The 16,392-nt window shown below is 38.6% G+C and overlaps 1 protein-coding gene across 3 annotated transcripts in view; it reads left to right on the forward strand.

Moving 5' to 3' along the window:
• Positions 1-16,392, forward strand: part of SCCPDH (saccharopine dehydrogenase (putative)) — a 43,297-nt gene that overhangs the window by 12,501 nt on the left and 14,404 nt on the right. For all 3 annotated transcript variants that reach the window (XM_025430628.3, XM_025430630.3, XM_049112445.1), the window contains exons 5-6: positions 1,156-1,205; positions 16,027-16,157. In XM_025430628.3, coding sequence (XP_025286413.1) covers positions 1,156-1,205; positions 16,027-16,157 — 181 coding nt within the window. The remainder of the gene's footprint in view (positions 1-1,155; positions 1,206-16,026; positions 16,158-16,392) is intronic.

Genomic DNA, 16,392 nt, shown 5'->3' on the forward strand with positions numbered 1-16,392 from the left:
TTGTGGTGGTCCACGTTCTTTCTGTGGCTAGGTTAGATCACAGAGCCATAAATCCAGGTTGCATTCTCTGAGAAACTCCAGAATCATCTCAGGGAATTATAGGTCGTGATCTAGGTGTTTGTCAGTGGTCACCTAGTGGCATTTAGGTGATTGTGGTTTTCATCATTGCTGATGATGTGGTTCTTCATTCTCTTTCTCAGGGTCAGCTTTCTAAGGCCCCATGATTTAGTCATCTTTTGGAATTAAAACTAGAAACACCGATTCTTAAGAGATCGCTGTACTTCATTTTATCAGATCTTGAGAATTTGCCCACATGTTTTTTTTGTCTTACTGCTCTTGAAAAACTCCATGATTAATTAACCACTATGCCTGTGTATTAGTCCTTGTGGTTGATTTCTCTGTTTCTGGCTTTGGTTTTTCTATTGTTATTTACACTTATTTTTATTTCATTTTAACAGCTTTATTTTAAGTAGTATATAAGCCATCACAGAGACCATCTCACTAAGTTTTCTGTACATTCATTGTAAACCACTACTACTAAGCCTTCTTGAGAGCACTTTTACTGGAAAGCAGAATTCATCCCACAGATGTAATTTTGAGAACTGTGTGCTGATGGCCTTCCAGGGTGAATGAGTGAGCTAAATTGTTGCCTTGTTAGAAGAGATCTATAGTATTAGTTTCAATACTAGAAAATATTTTGCCAGTACTAGCACTTAGACTTTATTCTAACCTACTCTTTCTGACAATTTCCCTGGCTTTAACTGGTAAAGTTATATTTCATAAGTCTGTTTTCAGTAATAAAACTATTACCAGTATAGATTTTTCTGACTATATCAGCTGTAGGCTTGGTAAAAATGGTCCCAAGAAATAGCAATAATTTGAGGTGCCTGTGTGACTCAGTCAGTTAAGCATCTGCCTTCAGCTTAGGTCATGATCTCAGGATCCTGGGATCAAGTCCTGCATTGGCCTGCCTTCTCAACAGGGAGTCTGTTCCTTCCTCTGTCCTTCCCCTACCTGTTCATGCTCTCTCTCTCTCTCTCTCTCTCTCAAATAAGTAGATAAAATCTTTTTAAAAATGGGAATAATTTATTACTGCATATCTTAGTTACATAGATTTTATTTAATTTTACTTTTACTGTTCTCTTACTCTTTTAGGTACCCTGACTGCTGTGGAAAGTTTCCTGACTATACATTCCGGACCTGAGGTTAGTTTTTCTGTTTCTCAGGTATTTCTTAAAGTTAACAGAAAAAACATTTTGGAAATGATATATGCCTCCTAAAACAGATTAAGATGAATTAAATATCACATATATTTGTAATTTTTAAGGTGTGAAAGTCACTATGTTTAATTTTAAAAAGTAAAGATGGTAGATTGCTGGTAATTTTACTCAGACTTAAAATAGAATTTTGTTAAAAACAACTGCACAGTTGACTGTGTCAGATGATCCCAACACCAAAATATCTCTCCTTGTTGTGTAATAAATGTTGTCCACCAAGACAATTGTCACCTTAGTGCAAGTCAGGGCACTTGTGTTCTGTCTGTTGCTGTCGTGGCCGTAAAAGAAATGGATGACGAGTCACTGAATGTGTAGTGTACTTGGGAACATGAGACCTGAGATGGTCGCATTCCTGGAGGCCCATGTTTACAATAGGACTTTCATTGCCAGTTGTATCTGAACTAATTCTAGGTCTACATGTGAGCCTCCGCATGTATTTGTTCTCCTTAAAATACATTCATCCAACAAGGTAGTGTGACACAGAAATGAAGAAGATGCAAACCTGTCGTCAAAGAGATACTAATGTAGCTTGGCAGGAAATAGAGATTTTAAAGAGATAGGGTGAAATACTGTAGGAATCAGAGAATGGAGAGTTAATCCAGTTGGAAGGCCAGAGGTAAGAGCTGTCAGGAGAAGCTGTCACATGGACTGAGTGTCAGAGGTTGGTGCCATGGAGCTTGGGAACAGAAGAGGGAGGAGTATGATCAGGATGTAGCTGTTGGATGTTATATGGCATGTTTGGGTAAGAGTAATGGTTCTGGTCATCTAGGTTGTGGTTTCAGGTTAATAAAGAACTATATAAAACATGGTAAAATTCGTGATTACAGAGAGTGTCCACTGGAGTATGAGAATTAAAGGAACTGATAGTTGGCCTCAGTAATTTGGGAATGTCTCCTAGAAGCCTTGCTGAGTTTAGCCCTGAGAAGGGAAGAGCATTTGGAAGATCAGAGGCAATCACCTCAGCAGAGGCTCAGAAGCAAGAATGAGAGATATGCTTGGACATCGGGGGAGCATGCATAAATACCTAGCTCCACCCAGTTTAAACCAGCAACATGCAGAGGAATTTACTGATTTGAATAACCAAATGTCTCCAGGTGAATAAATAATGTGGCTGGATTTGGATGTTCCAATGGTATTATCAGAGCTTTTTTCCCTGTTGTTTCCTCTTTCATTTCTTTCTTTCTTTTTTTTTTTTTTCTCATTAAACTTTTGTTTTAATGGGTCTCAAAATTCTGTGACAGATTTTTGGTCAAGTTGTTTCCATTAAAAAGTACTGATTTTAAAAACTAATAACTTAAAACTGCCACACACGCACACACACAAAAAAATGGTCCACAAAACATTCTCCTTTCATTCTGAAGGTTTTACGATGCATTGTTATCATTAACCAGTCTTTTACTATTAAACTTAAATGGCCAATTGACACAAACAGTTCTGAGACCTTTCTTCCACCACTGATTAAGATTGGGGTGTCAGGTATTGGGGATAATATTCATTTAGCCTTCTGAGCTTTCTGGGCAGACTTGGTGACTTTGCCAGCTCCAGCTGCCTTCTTGTCCACTGCTTTGATGACACCCACAGCAACTGTCTGTCTCATGTCACGAACAGCAAAATGGCCCAGAGGAGGATAGTCAGAGAAGCTCTCAACACACATAGGTTTGCCAGGAACCATATCAACAATGGCAGCATCCCCAGATTTCAAGAACTTGGGACCATCTTCCAGCTTCTTTCCAGAACGACGATCTATCTTTTCCTTCAGCTCAGCAAACTTGCAAGCAATGTGAGCTGTGTGACAATCCGGCACAGGTGCATATCCAGCACTGATTTGGCCTGGATGGTTCAGGATAATCACCTGAGCTGTGAAGCCAGCTGCTTCCATTGGTGGGTCATTTTTTCTGTCACCAGCCATGTTGCCACGACGAACATCTTTGACAGATACGTTCTTGACATTGACGCCCACATTGTCCTCAGGAAGAGCCTCACTCAAAGCTTCATGGTGCATTTCAACAGACTTTACTTCAGTTGTAACATTGACTGGAGCAAAGGTGACCACCATATCAGGCTTAAGAACATCAGTCTCCACTCGACCCACTGGGACAGTACCAATACCACCAATTTTGTAGACGTCTTGGAGAGGCAGACACAAGGGCTTATCAGTTGGACGAGTTGGTGGCAGAATGCAATCCAGGGCTTCAAGCAGTGTGGTTCCGCTGGCATTCCCATCTTTACGGGTGACTTTCCACCCCTTGAACCAAGGCATGTTAGCACTTGGCTCCAGCATGTTGTCACCATTCCAACCAGAAATTGGCACAAATGCTACTGTGTCGGGGTTGTAGCTAATTTTCTTAATGTAGGTGCTGACTTCCTTAACGATTTCCTCGTATCTCTTCTGGCTGTAGGGTGGTTCAGTGGAATCCATTTTGTTAACACCAACAATTAGTTGTTTTACACCCAGTGTGTAAGCCAGAAGGGCATGCTCACGGGTCTGCCCATTCTTGGAGATACCTGCTTCAAATTCACCAACACCAGCAGCAACAATCAGGACAGCACAGTCAGCCTGAGATGTGCCTGTAATCATGTTTTTGATAAAGTCTCTGTGTCCTGGGGCTTCAATGATGGTCACATAATACTTGCTGGTCTCGAATTTCCACAGGGAGCTATCAATGGTGATACCACGTTCACGTTCAGCTTTCAGTTTATCCAAGACCCAGGCATACTTGAAGGAGACTTTTCCCATCTCAGCAGCCTCCTTCTCAAATTTTTCGATAGTTCTTTTGTCGATCCCACCACATTTGTAGATCAAATGGCCAGTAGTGGTAGACTTGCCCGAATCTACGTGTCCAATGACGATGTTGATGTGAGTGTTTTCCTTTCCCATTTTGGTTTAGGTTTAGTGGTGGTTTTCACGACACCTGTGTTCTGGCGGCAAACCCGTTGCGAAAAGCTCCTCTTTCATTTCTTTCGGGCTCCTCTGTGTAGGCTCAGCACAGCAGGGAAGGTGCTGGCAGTCCCAGGTATACATTGTCCTTATGTTCCCAATTTCCTGGGAACAGCTAGCAGAGTTGTATCAAATGACAGGAAAGATCAGTTAAGTATTGGGTCCTGTGGCTATTCTTGAGCCCTGCAGTATGACCTGGTGTGATGGGAGTAGTCAGGTTGCCTAGGCCTGGGTTATAGGCCTCTGGGGGCAAGGGGGGGCAGAGAGTCAGGCCTGTGTCCAACATGGAACTAGTTCCAGATAGGAAAGAGTGTTTTATAAGCAGAAGTTGCAGTAGAGGATTGCAGGGAATTGGCACAGGACTGACAAAACACAGATGTCCACAACAGGGAGATCGTGAGAAAATTGGTAGAATAGAAAAGAGGCTTCTTTTGAAGAAGCAGCAGGAGATGCAATTGGAAAGATGAGGTGATATAACAAAGGTGTCTTCCCTTTACTAGAGGGATGAAAAAGCCATTGAGTGAATGGTTTTTGCCAGGAAGCCTTCCTAGAGTTTTTGTGAGTACAGATTTTGAAGCTGGACTGCCGGGGCTTGAATTCTGGCTCTGTCACTTATCAGTGATGTGACTGTGGGCAAGTATGCTACACTTATCTTCAGGGCACCTCATTTCCTTCATCCATAAAAGGAGATGGTAATAGTATCTACTTCATATGGTCTCTCTGAGACTGTGAGGACTAAATTAGTCAGTGAATATAAATCAGAACAGTAGTTGGCAGTTAGCAAATTGCTCAGTAAATGTTTTAAATATTATTTTTATTAGTATTATTTGAGCTTTAAGTTGGGGCTTAGTTCAGGAGAAGAGAGTTGAAGCATCCACACCAGTGCAGTTCCCTCTCTCATTCCTCTTAAAGCAAGATACACAGCCTGAATTTTACAAGAATGGGACAGATTCTGTGTATCCCTAGTCACTGAATTGTTCTCCTGCCCCTCCTTATCTTTCTCTTCCCCTGGAGATTTTTTATTTTACATAAAAAATTGTACCATAGACCATATGCTTGGTTATCAAGCAAGACTCACAGAATTTCAGAGGATCAAAATCATATACTGTGAAACAGGCCCGTCTAGTAGGTCTTCCCACAATGATGGAAATGTATGTGTGCTGTGTAGTGGCTTATGTATTGACTGTTGTAGCTCTAGGCAGGTCACCCCATGGCCTTTTATTTATTTAGTTTTTTGAAGATTTATTAGAGAGAGCAAGTGAGCACACAGTTGGGGAGGGGCAGAGGGAGAGAGAAAGAGAGAGAATCTGAAACAGGCTCTGCAATGAGCACGGAACTCGAAGAGGGGCTCCATCTCTGGATCCTGAGATGACAACCTGAGCTGAAACCAAGAGTCAGATGCTTAACTGACTGAGCCACCCAGGCACCTCAGCCCATGGCCTTTTTTATATGCGCACAAGCTAAGGATGATTTTTACCTTTTTAAAGGGCCATGGTAGAAATATAAAGAAGAATATGTAGTAGAAACCATATGTGGCCTGTAAAACCTAAGGGTCAGATCTTTCTGAGACCGTTTGCCAACACCTACCCTAGAGCAGGTTTTAGACTACCGTGCAATTATAGTAGAAATCAGTGAAGAGATAACATGAAAATCTCTGTATATTTGGGTATTATGAAATGTATTTTAAATTTAGGTCATCAACCCAGATCTTTTTCCTAAGCTCCAAACTTAAAACCTCCAGTGACCTAATTGAACACTTGTTAGAGCTCCCAAACTCTGTCTTGTCCAAATGTGCTCCAACCTCAGCTTATTTGTACCAATTTCAGTTGGCAGTGATGTGTCCTGCCACAAGTTCAGGTCAGATGGTGGGGTCATTGCTGTGTCTGTTCTCTGAAACCCAAATCCTATCTGTCAGGAAATCCTGTTGATTCTGCCGTCACAATACATCAGAATCTGATCACTCTTCACCTTTCTCTTTCTACCACCCTATGCTTGCTACCATCTGTTCCTCTACAGCCAGGATGATCCTGTTCAGACACAACTTGGATTGTGTCCTTCCAGTAGCATGCAAGATTATAAGTGATCTGGCCCCTGTTCCCTCTCCAACCTCCCGTTCACCCTGTTCATACTCCCTCATTTACACTGACTTCTGCGTCCTCTTGCAAACACTCCAGCACACTTCCGCCAGAGTGCTTTTATGTTAGCTATCGCCTTTTCCCTGAAATCCATCTCAGAGACGTTTGCATGACTGACACCCTCATCTTCTCCTTCAAGTCTTTTCTCAAATGTCACCTTTCTGATGAAGTCTACCTGGATAGTTCCATTTAAAATTGCAAACTTAAAAAAATAATAATAATAAAATTGCAAACTTAATTCCTTTGCCCATCATTTTCAGTTCATCACATGTACTCTTTGTCCTTTTTCCTATAGTGCTTCTCACCTTCTAAATTCTATGTATTGTATTTTCTATTGAGTTTGTCACCCTGTCTGGAATGTGAGCACCACGAATAGAAGGATCTTTGTTTAATTCACCAAGCACCCAGAACAGGGCTGGTCACCTAGCACGAGCTCAGTGTTTATTGGCTAACTTGAACAGACAAAGCTCACTTAACTTTAATTCTAAAAACCTCCAAGAACAATTCCAGAGTGCAGAAGGAACATAGATGTAAAAATCCTAAATAAAATATTAGCAAATTAAAAGCAGTAATACATGAAAAGGATACATTTTGACTAAGTTTTAGAGAGGAATAGGAGGGTTTGTATTATATAATTCCCATAGTCTACCTCACTAACAGGTTAAATGGGGATAGTTCTATGATAATTTCAACAGAGAAAAGATGTTTGACAAAGTGTACTATCTCTTCATGATTAATACTTAGAGCAAGCCAGAAGTAGAAGGAAAGATTATCTTTTTTAAAAAAGTTATAACAAAGATGATACCCAGTGTTTAACACTGAAAACTTTTGCTCTGAGCTCAGGAATAAGACCTGGGTGCCCACTGTCATTACGTCAGCCAGATTGTAGGCAGAGCAGTAATACAGGAAAAGAGAGAAACTGTATGTAGATTGGAAAAGAAACAAAGGTATTTTCAGCAGATGATATAATTTTGAATGTAGGAAATTCCAAAGAAATCTATAGGCAATATTATTAGAATTAATAAATGAGTTTCATAAATTGCTGGAAAAAATTCTTTTTCTTACCTGATTTCCTTGGCTAGACCCTCCGGTACAGTGGGGAGCTGAAGTGGCAAAAGTAGACATCCTTATCTGGCTGTGGCTTTTTATAGGTGCTCTTTATCAGGTTGAGGAAATTTCCTTCTATTCCTAGTTTGTTGAGTGTTGTTAACATGAAGGGTGTTATATTTTATCAAATGCTTTTTCTGCAACTCTTGAGACAGTCGTGTGGTTTTTGTTTTTTGTATATTGCTGATTTAGTTTGCTAGTGTTTTGTTGATGATTTTTGCATCCATATTCGTCAGGAACATTGTCTATAGTTTTCTGGTGATGTCTCTCTGGTTTTGGTATCAGAGTAATTAGTACTGACCTTTTAGGAAGAGTTTGTCAAGAATTGGTGTTAAATCTTCTTTACATGGTAGAATTCATCAATGAGATCATCTGTGCCTAAGCTTTTCTTTGTGGGAAGTTTTTGATTATTCAATCTCTTCTTATCGGTTTATTTGGATATTCTATTTCCTCTTAAGTCAGTTTTGGTGGTTTGCATCTGCATTAGTTTTCTAGGCCTGCCATAACGAACTACCACACACTGGATTGCTTAATAAACAGAAACTTGATATTCTAACAGTCCCAGAGGCTAGAAGTTGGAGATCAAGGTATTGGTAAGGTTGGTTCCTTCAGAGGCTTTGAGGCAAAATATGCTTCATATTTCTCTCCTGGCTTCTGGTGGTTTGCTGGCTGTCCTGGGCATTCTGGGCATGTAGATGCTGCACTCTGATCTCTGTTCCATCTTCACGTGGCGTGGCTCCCTGTGTGCATGCCTGTGTCCACATTTCACCTTTATTAAGGACACCAGCCATTCTGGATTGGGGACTTACCTACTGTAGTATGACCTCACCTTACCTAATTACATCTACAACAACCCTATTTTCAAATAAGGCCACATTTTAAGGTATTAGCAGTTAGGACTTCAGCCTTTGAATTTGGGGAGACAAAGTTAAGTCTGTAACAGTATCTTTCTAGGAGTTTGTCCATTTCATCCAGGTTGTCTTATTTGTGGGTATTCATAGTATTCTCTCATACCCCTTTTTGTTTCTGTAAGGTTGGTAGTAATGTTCTTTCTTTCATTCCAGATTTTAGTAATTTGAGTGCTTTGTCAGTCTGGCACCAAGTTTGTCAATTTGGTTGATTTCTTCAAAGAAATTTGATTTCATTGATTTTCGCTATTTTTTCTATTGTTTCATTTATTTACATTCTAGTCTTTATTATTGCTAGACACAGAATTAATACAAAAATCAGTTGCATTTCTATATACCAGCTACAGTTAGGAAATGAAATTTTTAAAAAATGACCATTCTTATTAGCATAGAAAAAATTAAGTACCTAAGACTGGTAATAGAAAAATGTGCAATATTTCTGTGGATAAAACTATAACACATGATTGGAGACCTTAAGGAAAACAAGTAAGTGGAAGGATCCACTATAATCTTGATTAGGGGGACTCAATTTTGTTACAGTGTCAGTTTTCCTCAAATTGTTTTATAATCCCATGTAATTCCAATCAAAAGCTGAAACAGGTTTTTGTTTGTTTGTTTTGCTTTGTTATGGTGTGCAACTTGACAAGCTAATTCTAAAATATTTATGGAAACGCAGAGGGCTGAGAATAACTGAGACATTCTTGAAGGCGAAAAAGGTAGAAAGATGCTCTTGGATATCAAGACTTACTTAATTAGCAGTGGGACATCAGGCCTGGAACAGAGGAGAGAGCTCAGTGTAGTTCATGCATGTGTGAGCACTTGATTTATGGGAATGGGGCTTTTTAGGAGATGATGCTGGGACCACTCAATATCCAAGTGGAGAGAAATGAAATTGAATTCATGCTTTGCACTATGTACAAAAATCATGTTTAGGTGAATTACCCACCTACGTGCAAAAGGCAACACAGTGAAGCTTCTAGAAGATGACATGTATTTCATGGCCTCTGGGTTAGGAATTACTTTTTTCCTCTCACACATACATATATTTTATTGTTTTTTAATGAGGTATAATTGACATATAATATTTAATTAGTTTGAGGTGTACAACAGAATGATTTGATATTTATGTATACTGCAGTATATTGTGAAACGATTACCACAATAAATCTAGTTAACATCTATCTCCATATATACTTGGAAATTTGTTTTTCTTGTGAGGAATTTTTTTTTTTTTTTTTTTTTTTTTTTTTTTTTTTTTTTTAGTAGGCCTACCATGCCCAGTTTTGAGTGCAACACAGGGTTTGAACTCACAACCCTGAAATCAAGCCCTGGGGCTGAGACCAAGAACCTGATGCTTAACCATCTGAGCCACCCAAGCACCCCCTTGTGATGAAAATTTTTAAGCTTCTCTCTTAGCAACTTTCACATATGCAATATAGTATTAACTATTGTCACCAGGCTGTATTGAATGGTTTGTAAAAGAGACACAAAAGGCATTAGATATAAAGAAAAAGTGATAAATTTGTGTACATTTAAAATTGAGAATATCTGTTTATAAAAAGATACCATTTAGAAAATTAAGTTTTTAATTTTAATTTCAGTGTAGTTAACATACAGTATTATATTAATTTCAGGTGTATGACATAGTGATTCCACACTTCCATACATTACCTGCTGCTCAACATGACAGGTGCACTCTTTAATCCCCATCATCTGTTTCACTCATCCCCTACCTGCCCGCCTCTGGTGACCAGCAATGTGTTCTCTAGAGTTAAGAGTCTGTTTCTTAGTTCCTCTCTGCCTCTTTTTTCCCTTCACTTGTTTTCTTTCTTAAATTCCACCTGTGAGTGAAATCATTTGCTATTTGTCTTTCTCTGACTGACTTATTTCGCTTAGCATAATACTCTCTAGCTCCATCCATATTGTTGGAAATGGCAAGAGTTTTTTTTTTTTTTTTTTTTTTTTTTTGGCTAAAGTGTATGAGTATATCCTCTTTATCTACTCATCTATCAGTGGACACTTGGGTTGCTTCCAGTTTTTGGCTATTGTAGATGATGCTGCAATAAACATCGGGTGCATGTATCCCTTTGAATTCATGTTTTTGTATTCTTTGTGTAAATACCCACTAGTGTGATTGCTGGATCATAGGGAAGTTCTATTTTTAACTTTTTAAAAAAGATTTTATTTATTTATTTATGAAAGACACACAGATAGAGAGGCAGACACAGGCAGAGGGAGAAGCAGGCTCCATGCAGGGAGCCCAATGTGGGACTCGATCCTGGGACTCCAGGATCACGCCCTGGGCCAAAGGCAGGCACTAAACTGCTGAGACACCCAGAGATCCCCTCTATTTTTGAAGAACCTCCGTACTGTTTTCCAAGTGGCTGCACCAGTTTGCATTCCCATCAACAGAGCACAAGGGTTCCTTTTTCTCTGCATCCTTGCCAACACCTATGGCTTCTTGTGTTGTTGATTTTGGCCATTCTCCCAGGTGTGAAATGATATTTCATTATAGTTTTGATTTGCATTTTCCTGATAATTAGTCTTTTTATGAGTCTGTCTGTTGGCCATCTGTATGTCTTTGGAGAAATGTGTGTTCATGTCTTCTGACCATTTTTTTAAAAATATTTTTTTATTTATTTATGATAGCCACAGAGAGAGAGAGAGAGAGAGAGGCAGAGACATAAGGCAGAGGGAGAAGCAGGCTCCATGCACCGGGAGCCCGATGTGGGATTCGATCCCAGGTCTCCAGGATTGCGCCCTGGGCTAAAGGCAGGCGCCAAACCACTACGCCACCCAGGGATCCCCTTCTGACCATTTTTTAATTGCATTATTTGGGGGGTTTTTGGGTATTGTGTCAGTTTTTTGTGTGTGTGTATTTTGGATACTAACTCCTATGATATATGTCATTTGCAAATATCTTCTCCCATTCAGTAGGTTGTCTTTTAGTTTTGTTGATTGTTTCCTTTGTTGTACAGAAACTTTTTATTTTGATGTAGACCCAACAGTTTAATTTTGCATTTATTTCCCTTGCCACATATCTAGAAAAACACTGCTACAACCAATGTCAGAGACATTCCCTGTGCTCTCTTTTAGGGGTTTTGTGGTTTCATGTCTCACATTTAGGTCTTTAATCCATTTTGAGGTTTTCTTTTTGTGTATGGTATAAGAAAGTGGTCCAGTTTCATTCCTTTACATGTAGTTGTCCAGTTTTCCCAGCACCATTTGTTCAAGAGACTTTCTCCACTGGATACTGTTCTGGTTTGTCAAAGACTAATTGTCCATATAATTGTGGGTTTATTTCTGAGTTTTCTGTTTTATTCCACTGATCTGTGTCTATTTTTTGTGCCGTACTGTTTTGATTACAATAGCTTTGTTTATATAACTTGAAGTCTGGAATTGTGATACTTCTGGTTTTGTTTTTCTTTTTCAAGATTGCTTTGGCTATTCAGGGTCTTTAGAGATTCCATACAAATTTTATTTTTTAATTTTAACTTTAAGGTTTTCTTTTTTAAAAAAATTTTTTTAGATTTTTTAAAATGTATTTATTCATGATAGACATAGAGAGGCAGAGACACAGGCAGAGGGAGAAGCAGGCTCCCTGCCGGGAACCCGACGTGGGACTCGATCCCGGGACTCCAGGACCGCACTCTGGGCCAAAGGCAGATGCCAAACCACTGAGCCACCCAGGGATCCCCAACTTTAAGGTTTTCTTTTGAGAGAGTATGCATGAGCAGGAAGGAAGAGAGGGAGAGAGGGAGAGAGAATCTCAAGCGGACTCTGTACTCAGTGTGGAGCCCAGCATGGGGCTAGATCCCACAACCCTGAGATCATGATCTGAGCTGAAACCAAGAGTTGACTGCTTAACCAATTAGCCACCCAGGTGCCTCAGAGATTCCATACAAATTTTAGGATTGTTCTCTGAAGAATGCTACTGGTATTTTGATAGGGATTACATTAAATCTGTAGATTGTTTTAGATAATATAGACATTTTAACAATATTTGTTCTTTGAACCCATTAGCATGGAATGAATGTCTTTCCATTTCTAGGTATCATCTTCAGTTTCTTTCCTTGGTGTTTATAGTTTTCAGAGTACAGGTCTTTAATACTCTTTGGTTAAGCTTGTTCCTAGGTATTTTATTATTTTTGTACAATTATAAATAGGATTGATTCCTTGATTTCTCTTCTTCATTACTGGTGTATAGAAATGCAACAGATTTCTTTGCATTGATTTTGGGTCCTGTGACTTTAACTGAATTTTTTTCTTTTTAATTAGAGAGTGCATGCATGGGTGAGTGGGGGTAGGGGCAGAGGAAGAGCTCAAATCCTCTTTCAGACTCTGCAGAGCCTGGTGTGGGACTTGATCCCAGGACCCTGAGACCATGACCTGAGCTGAAATCAAGAGCCAACTGCTTACCTGACTGAGCCAGCCAGGTGCCCCTTAACTGAATTTTTTTTTTTTTATCAGCTCCAGCAGTTTTTTGGTGGAGTCTTGGGTTTTCTACATAGAGTATCATGTCATCTGTAAATAGTTAAGTGTTTTACTTCTTCCTTACCAGTTGGGATGCTTCTTACTTATTTTTGTTGTCTGATTGCTGTGGCTAGGACTTCTAGTACTATGTTGAATAAAAGTGGTGAGATTGGACACTCTTGCCTTATTCCAGATCTTAGGGAAAAAACTCTCAAATTTTCCCCATTTACAGATGGTGTTAGCTGTGGGTTTTTCTAGATGGTCTTTATTATGCTGAGGTATGTTCACTCTAAATGTACTTTGTAATGGATGTTGTACTTTATCGTGCTTTTTCTGCATCTGTTGAAATGATCATATGGTTTTTATCCTTTCTCTCATTGATGTGATGTATCATGGTTGATGTGTGGAATACTGAACCATCCTTGCATCCTGGGAATAAATCCCACTTGATTGTAGTGAATGACTTTTTTAATGTATTATTGGATTCAGTTAGCTAGTATTTTGTTGAGGATTTTTGTAGCTATGTTTATCAGAGATATTGGCCTGTAGTTCTTTTTTTGGGGGTAGTATCTTTATCTGGCTTTGGTATCAGGGTAATGCTGGCCTCATAGAATGAATTTGGAAGTTTTCCTTCCTTTTCCACTTTTTGAAATAGTTTGAGAAGAATAGGTGTTTGGTAGAATTCACCTGTGAAGCTGTCTGGTCCTGGACTTTGTTTATTGGGAGTTTTTTTTTATAACTGATCAATTTCATTGCTGGTAATCAGTCTGTTCAAATCTTCTGTTTCTTCCTGCCTCAGTTTTGTTAGGTCATATGTTTCTAGGAATTTATCCATTTCATCTAGGTTGTCCAATTTGTTGGCATATAGTTTTTCATAATATTCTCTAAAAATTGTATTTCTGTAGTGTTGGTTATTATTTCTCCTCTTTCTTTTGTGATTTTAAATTCTCTCTCTCTCTCTCTCTCTCTCTCTCTCTCTGATTCTGGTTAGAGATTTATCAATTTTGTTGATCTTTTCAAAGAACCATCTCCTGGTTTTGATTGCTTCTATTGCTTTTTAGTTTTCTGTATCATATATTTCTGCTCTAATTTTTATTTCCTTCCTTCTGCTAGTTTTGAGTTTTGTTTGTTGTTGTTTTTCTAGCTCCTTTAGGAGTGAGATTAGGCTGTGTATTTGAGATTTTTCATTCTTCTTGAGGTAGGCCTGTACGGCTATAAACATCCTTTTTAGAACTGCTTTTGCTGTATCCCAGAGGTTTTGGACTGTCATATTTTCATTTTCATTTGTTTCCATGTAATTTTTATTTCCAGAGTAGGAGTTATTTCTAACACATGATGAATTTTAACATCACAGTTTTGGGTATAAAAGGCCAAATTCAAAGAAATATAGGCTGTGTGCTTCCATTTCTGTAAAGTTTACAAACAGGCAAAATTCACTGTACTGTTTAGAAATAAATACTTAGGTGGTAAAACTCTAAGGAAAAGCAAGTATTTGTCTTTATTACTATGAAAGTGGGACAGGAGGACCTTCTGAGCTACAGGGTTGTTTGTTTCATAATTTCATTTAATTGTATATTTATGTTTTGTGTACTTTGTTTTTCAGTAAGATAAACAGGCTTTTTTTTTTTAAGATTTTATTTATTTATTCATGAGAGACACACAGAGAGAGAGGCAGAGACACAGGTAGAGGGAGAAGCAGGCTCCATGCAGGGAACCTGACATGGGACTCGATCCCGGGTCTCCAGGATCAGGCCCTGGGCCGAAGGCGGCGCTAAATTGCTGAGCCACCTGGGCTGCCAAGATAAACAGTTTTTAAAACTGGAATGTAATTTGTCCTTTTTGATGGCTTATTTGTATAAGAGGATATTCTTAGGTTTTCAACAAGCTGTTTTCTTCTGGTATTTGCAAGTCTTTTATTTTTTAATTTTTATTTAAAGATTTTGTTTTTAAGTAATCTCTACAAGGGTCACATGCTCCAACAACCAAGCCAGTGAGGTGCCCCTGGGAATCTCTGTATTTGCAAATCACATTGACTAAACCCAGATTTAGAGTAGTTTCACATAGAACATCTCAGACTTCCAACCCTGTTTGTTTTAACACAACAGAAGATACTAATCTTTATCAAAATGGAAGCTAAGTTTGGTGTCTCTCTGCCTTCCATTGTCATCAAAGTTCTGATATAAACACCTGAATCTTCTGATGCTTTTATTGTTTCTCTTGTCCTGCTTATTAACAAGCAACAGTATCTTCACATGAGCTTTACTGATGATACTCCTCCTTCAAAATCTTGTGACCAAATTGGTTTTTAATATTTCTAATAACTGTTCATTCAAACAAGTTAAACTACATGTAAGGCAGGACTTAAAGTTATAAATGAAGCATAAGATATTTACATAACAGAGAATTAAAAGGCTCACATAGAAATTAGGTAAAGAAGCTTGGGCACTAATGAGTCCCCAGGTTAGATCCTTGCCTGTACTCTCCTTTCTGTCCCTTGCTTCTAATGGACATTGGAGGTGAGGGTGGTGGAAGGGTAATTATGTTAGAAAAATGGGAAGCACTGAAAGGTGGGAAATAAGTGAATGAATGAGTCTGGGTAAGATAAGCAAGGTCTATTCTGGCTACAGTTTCAGAAAGAAATTGAAGTGAAAGAAATTAAAATATAAATCATATTAGTAAGCCTTAAAATGAAAAAAGAAAGTATTTTAACAAGACTTATGTGGAAGATATTTATATAGCTTGGGGTTATAGTAAGGGGTGTTGGGGTTGGTGGGGCACCAAGGACGACAGGGCTGGAATAGGTGTGTACATTATGTATGTGTGCGTAAATATGCACATGAACACATCTTGAAATTTGGGGGAATCATCACAGGGATAGGAATTAGGTTAGTTTTGAAGGAGTATGGTCAGTTGAGTGAAAATGCAGAGGTGCAACTCAGTGCCATACTGAAAGGAGCATAAGTGATGGTGGGAAGGAAGAAGAGTATACGTGGGTATAAATATCAAATGTGATCAAGTTAGTGTGTGTTAGTCCTGCCTGAAAATTCCTCTCAAGATTGTTAAATAAAAGATTATGGCTTCCTCAAATAGAGGCAAAATGTTCTCTGTAACCATTCTAAATTCCTTGGTTTTATAGTTCAGTAATTATCCCCTAAGTCGTGTTTTTTTACCTTTTGAATTTTTATTAGGGGTTGTGCATTCATGATGGTACCTGGAAGTCTGCAGTTTATGGTTTTGGAGATCAGAGTAATTTGAAAAAACTGCGAAACGAGTCAAATCTGAAACCTGTCCCAATTGTTGGTCCAAAATTGAAAAGAAGGTATGTTAACTCAAAATCTCTTCTTTAGTATATCGAGTCTAAGTATATTGCTGTTGGTGTGGTTATTAATAAAGTATGCCACTTAGAAAAGCCTGAGACTGTTGTAGTGAGTTCAGGATTATCTTCCTAGCTAAATAAAATATAATTAATGTATTATCCTAAGCTTAAGTACTTCATATGTAATAATATATTTGTATTCTGGAAGAAAATGGATTTTTGTGCCTTTTTTCACTAT

Source organism: Canis lupus, chromosome 7 (assembly GCF_003254725.2).
Source record: "Canis lupus dingo isolate Sandy chromosome 7, ASM325472v2, whole genome shotgun sequence".
Classification (NCBI taxonomy): Eukaryota; Metazoa; Chordata; class Mammalia; order Carnivora; family Canidae; genus Canis; species Canis lupus.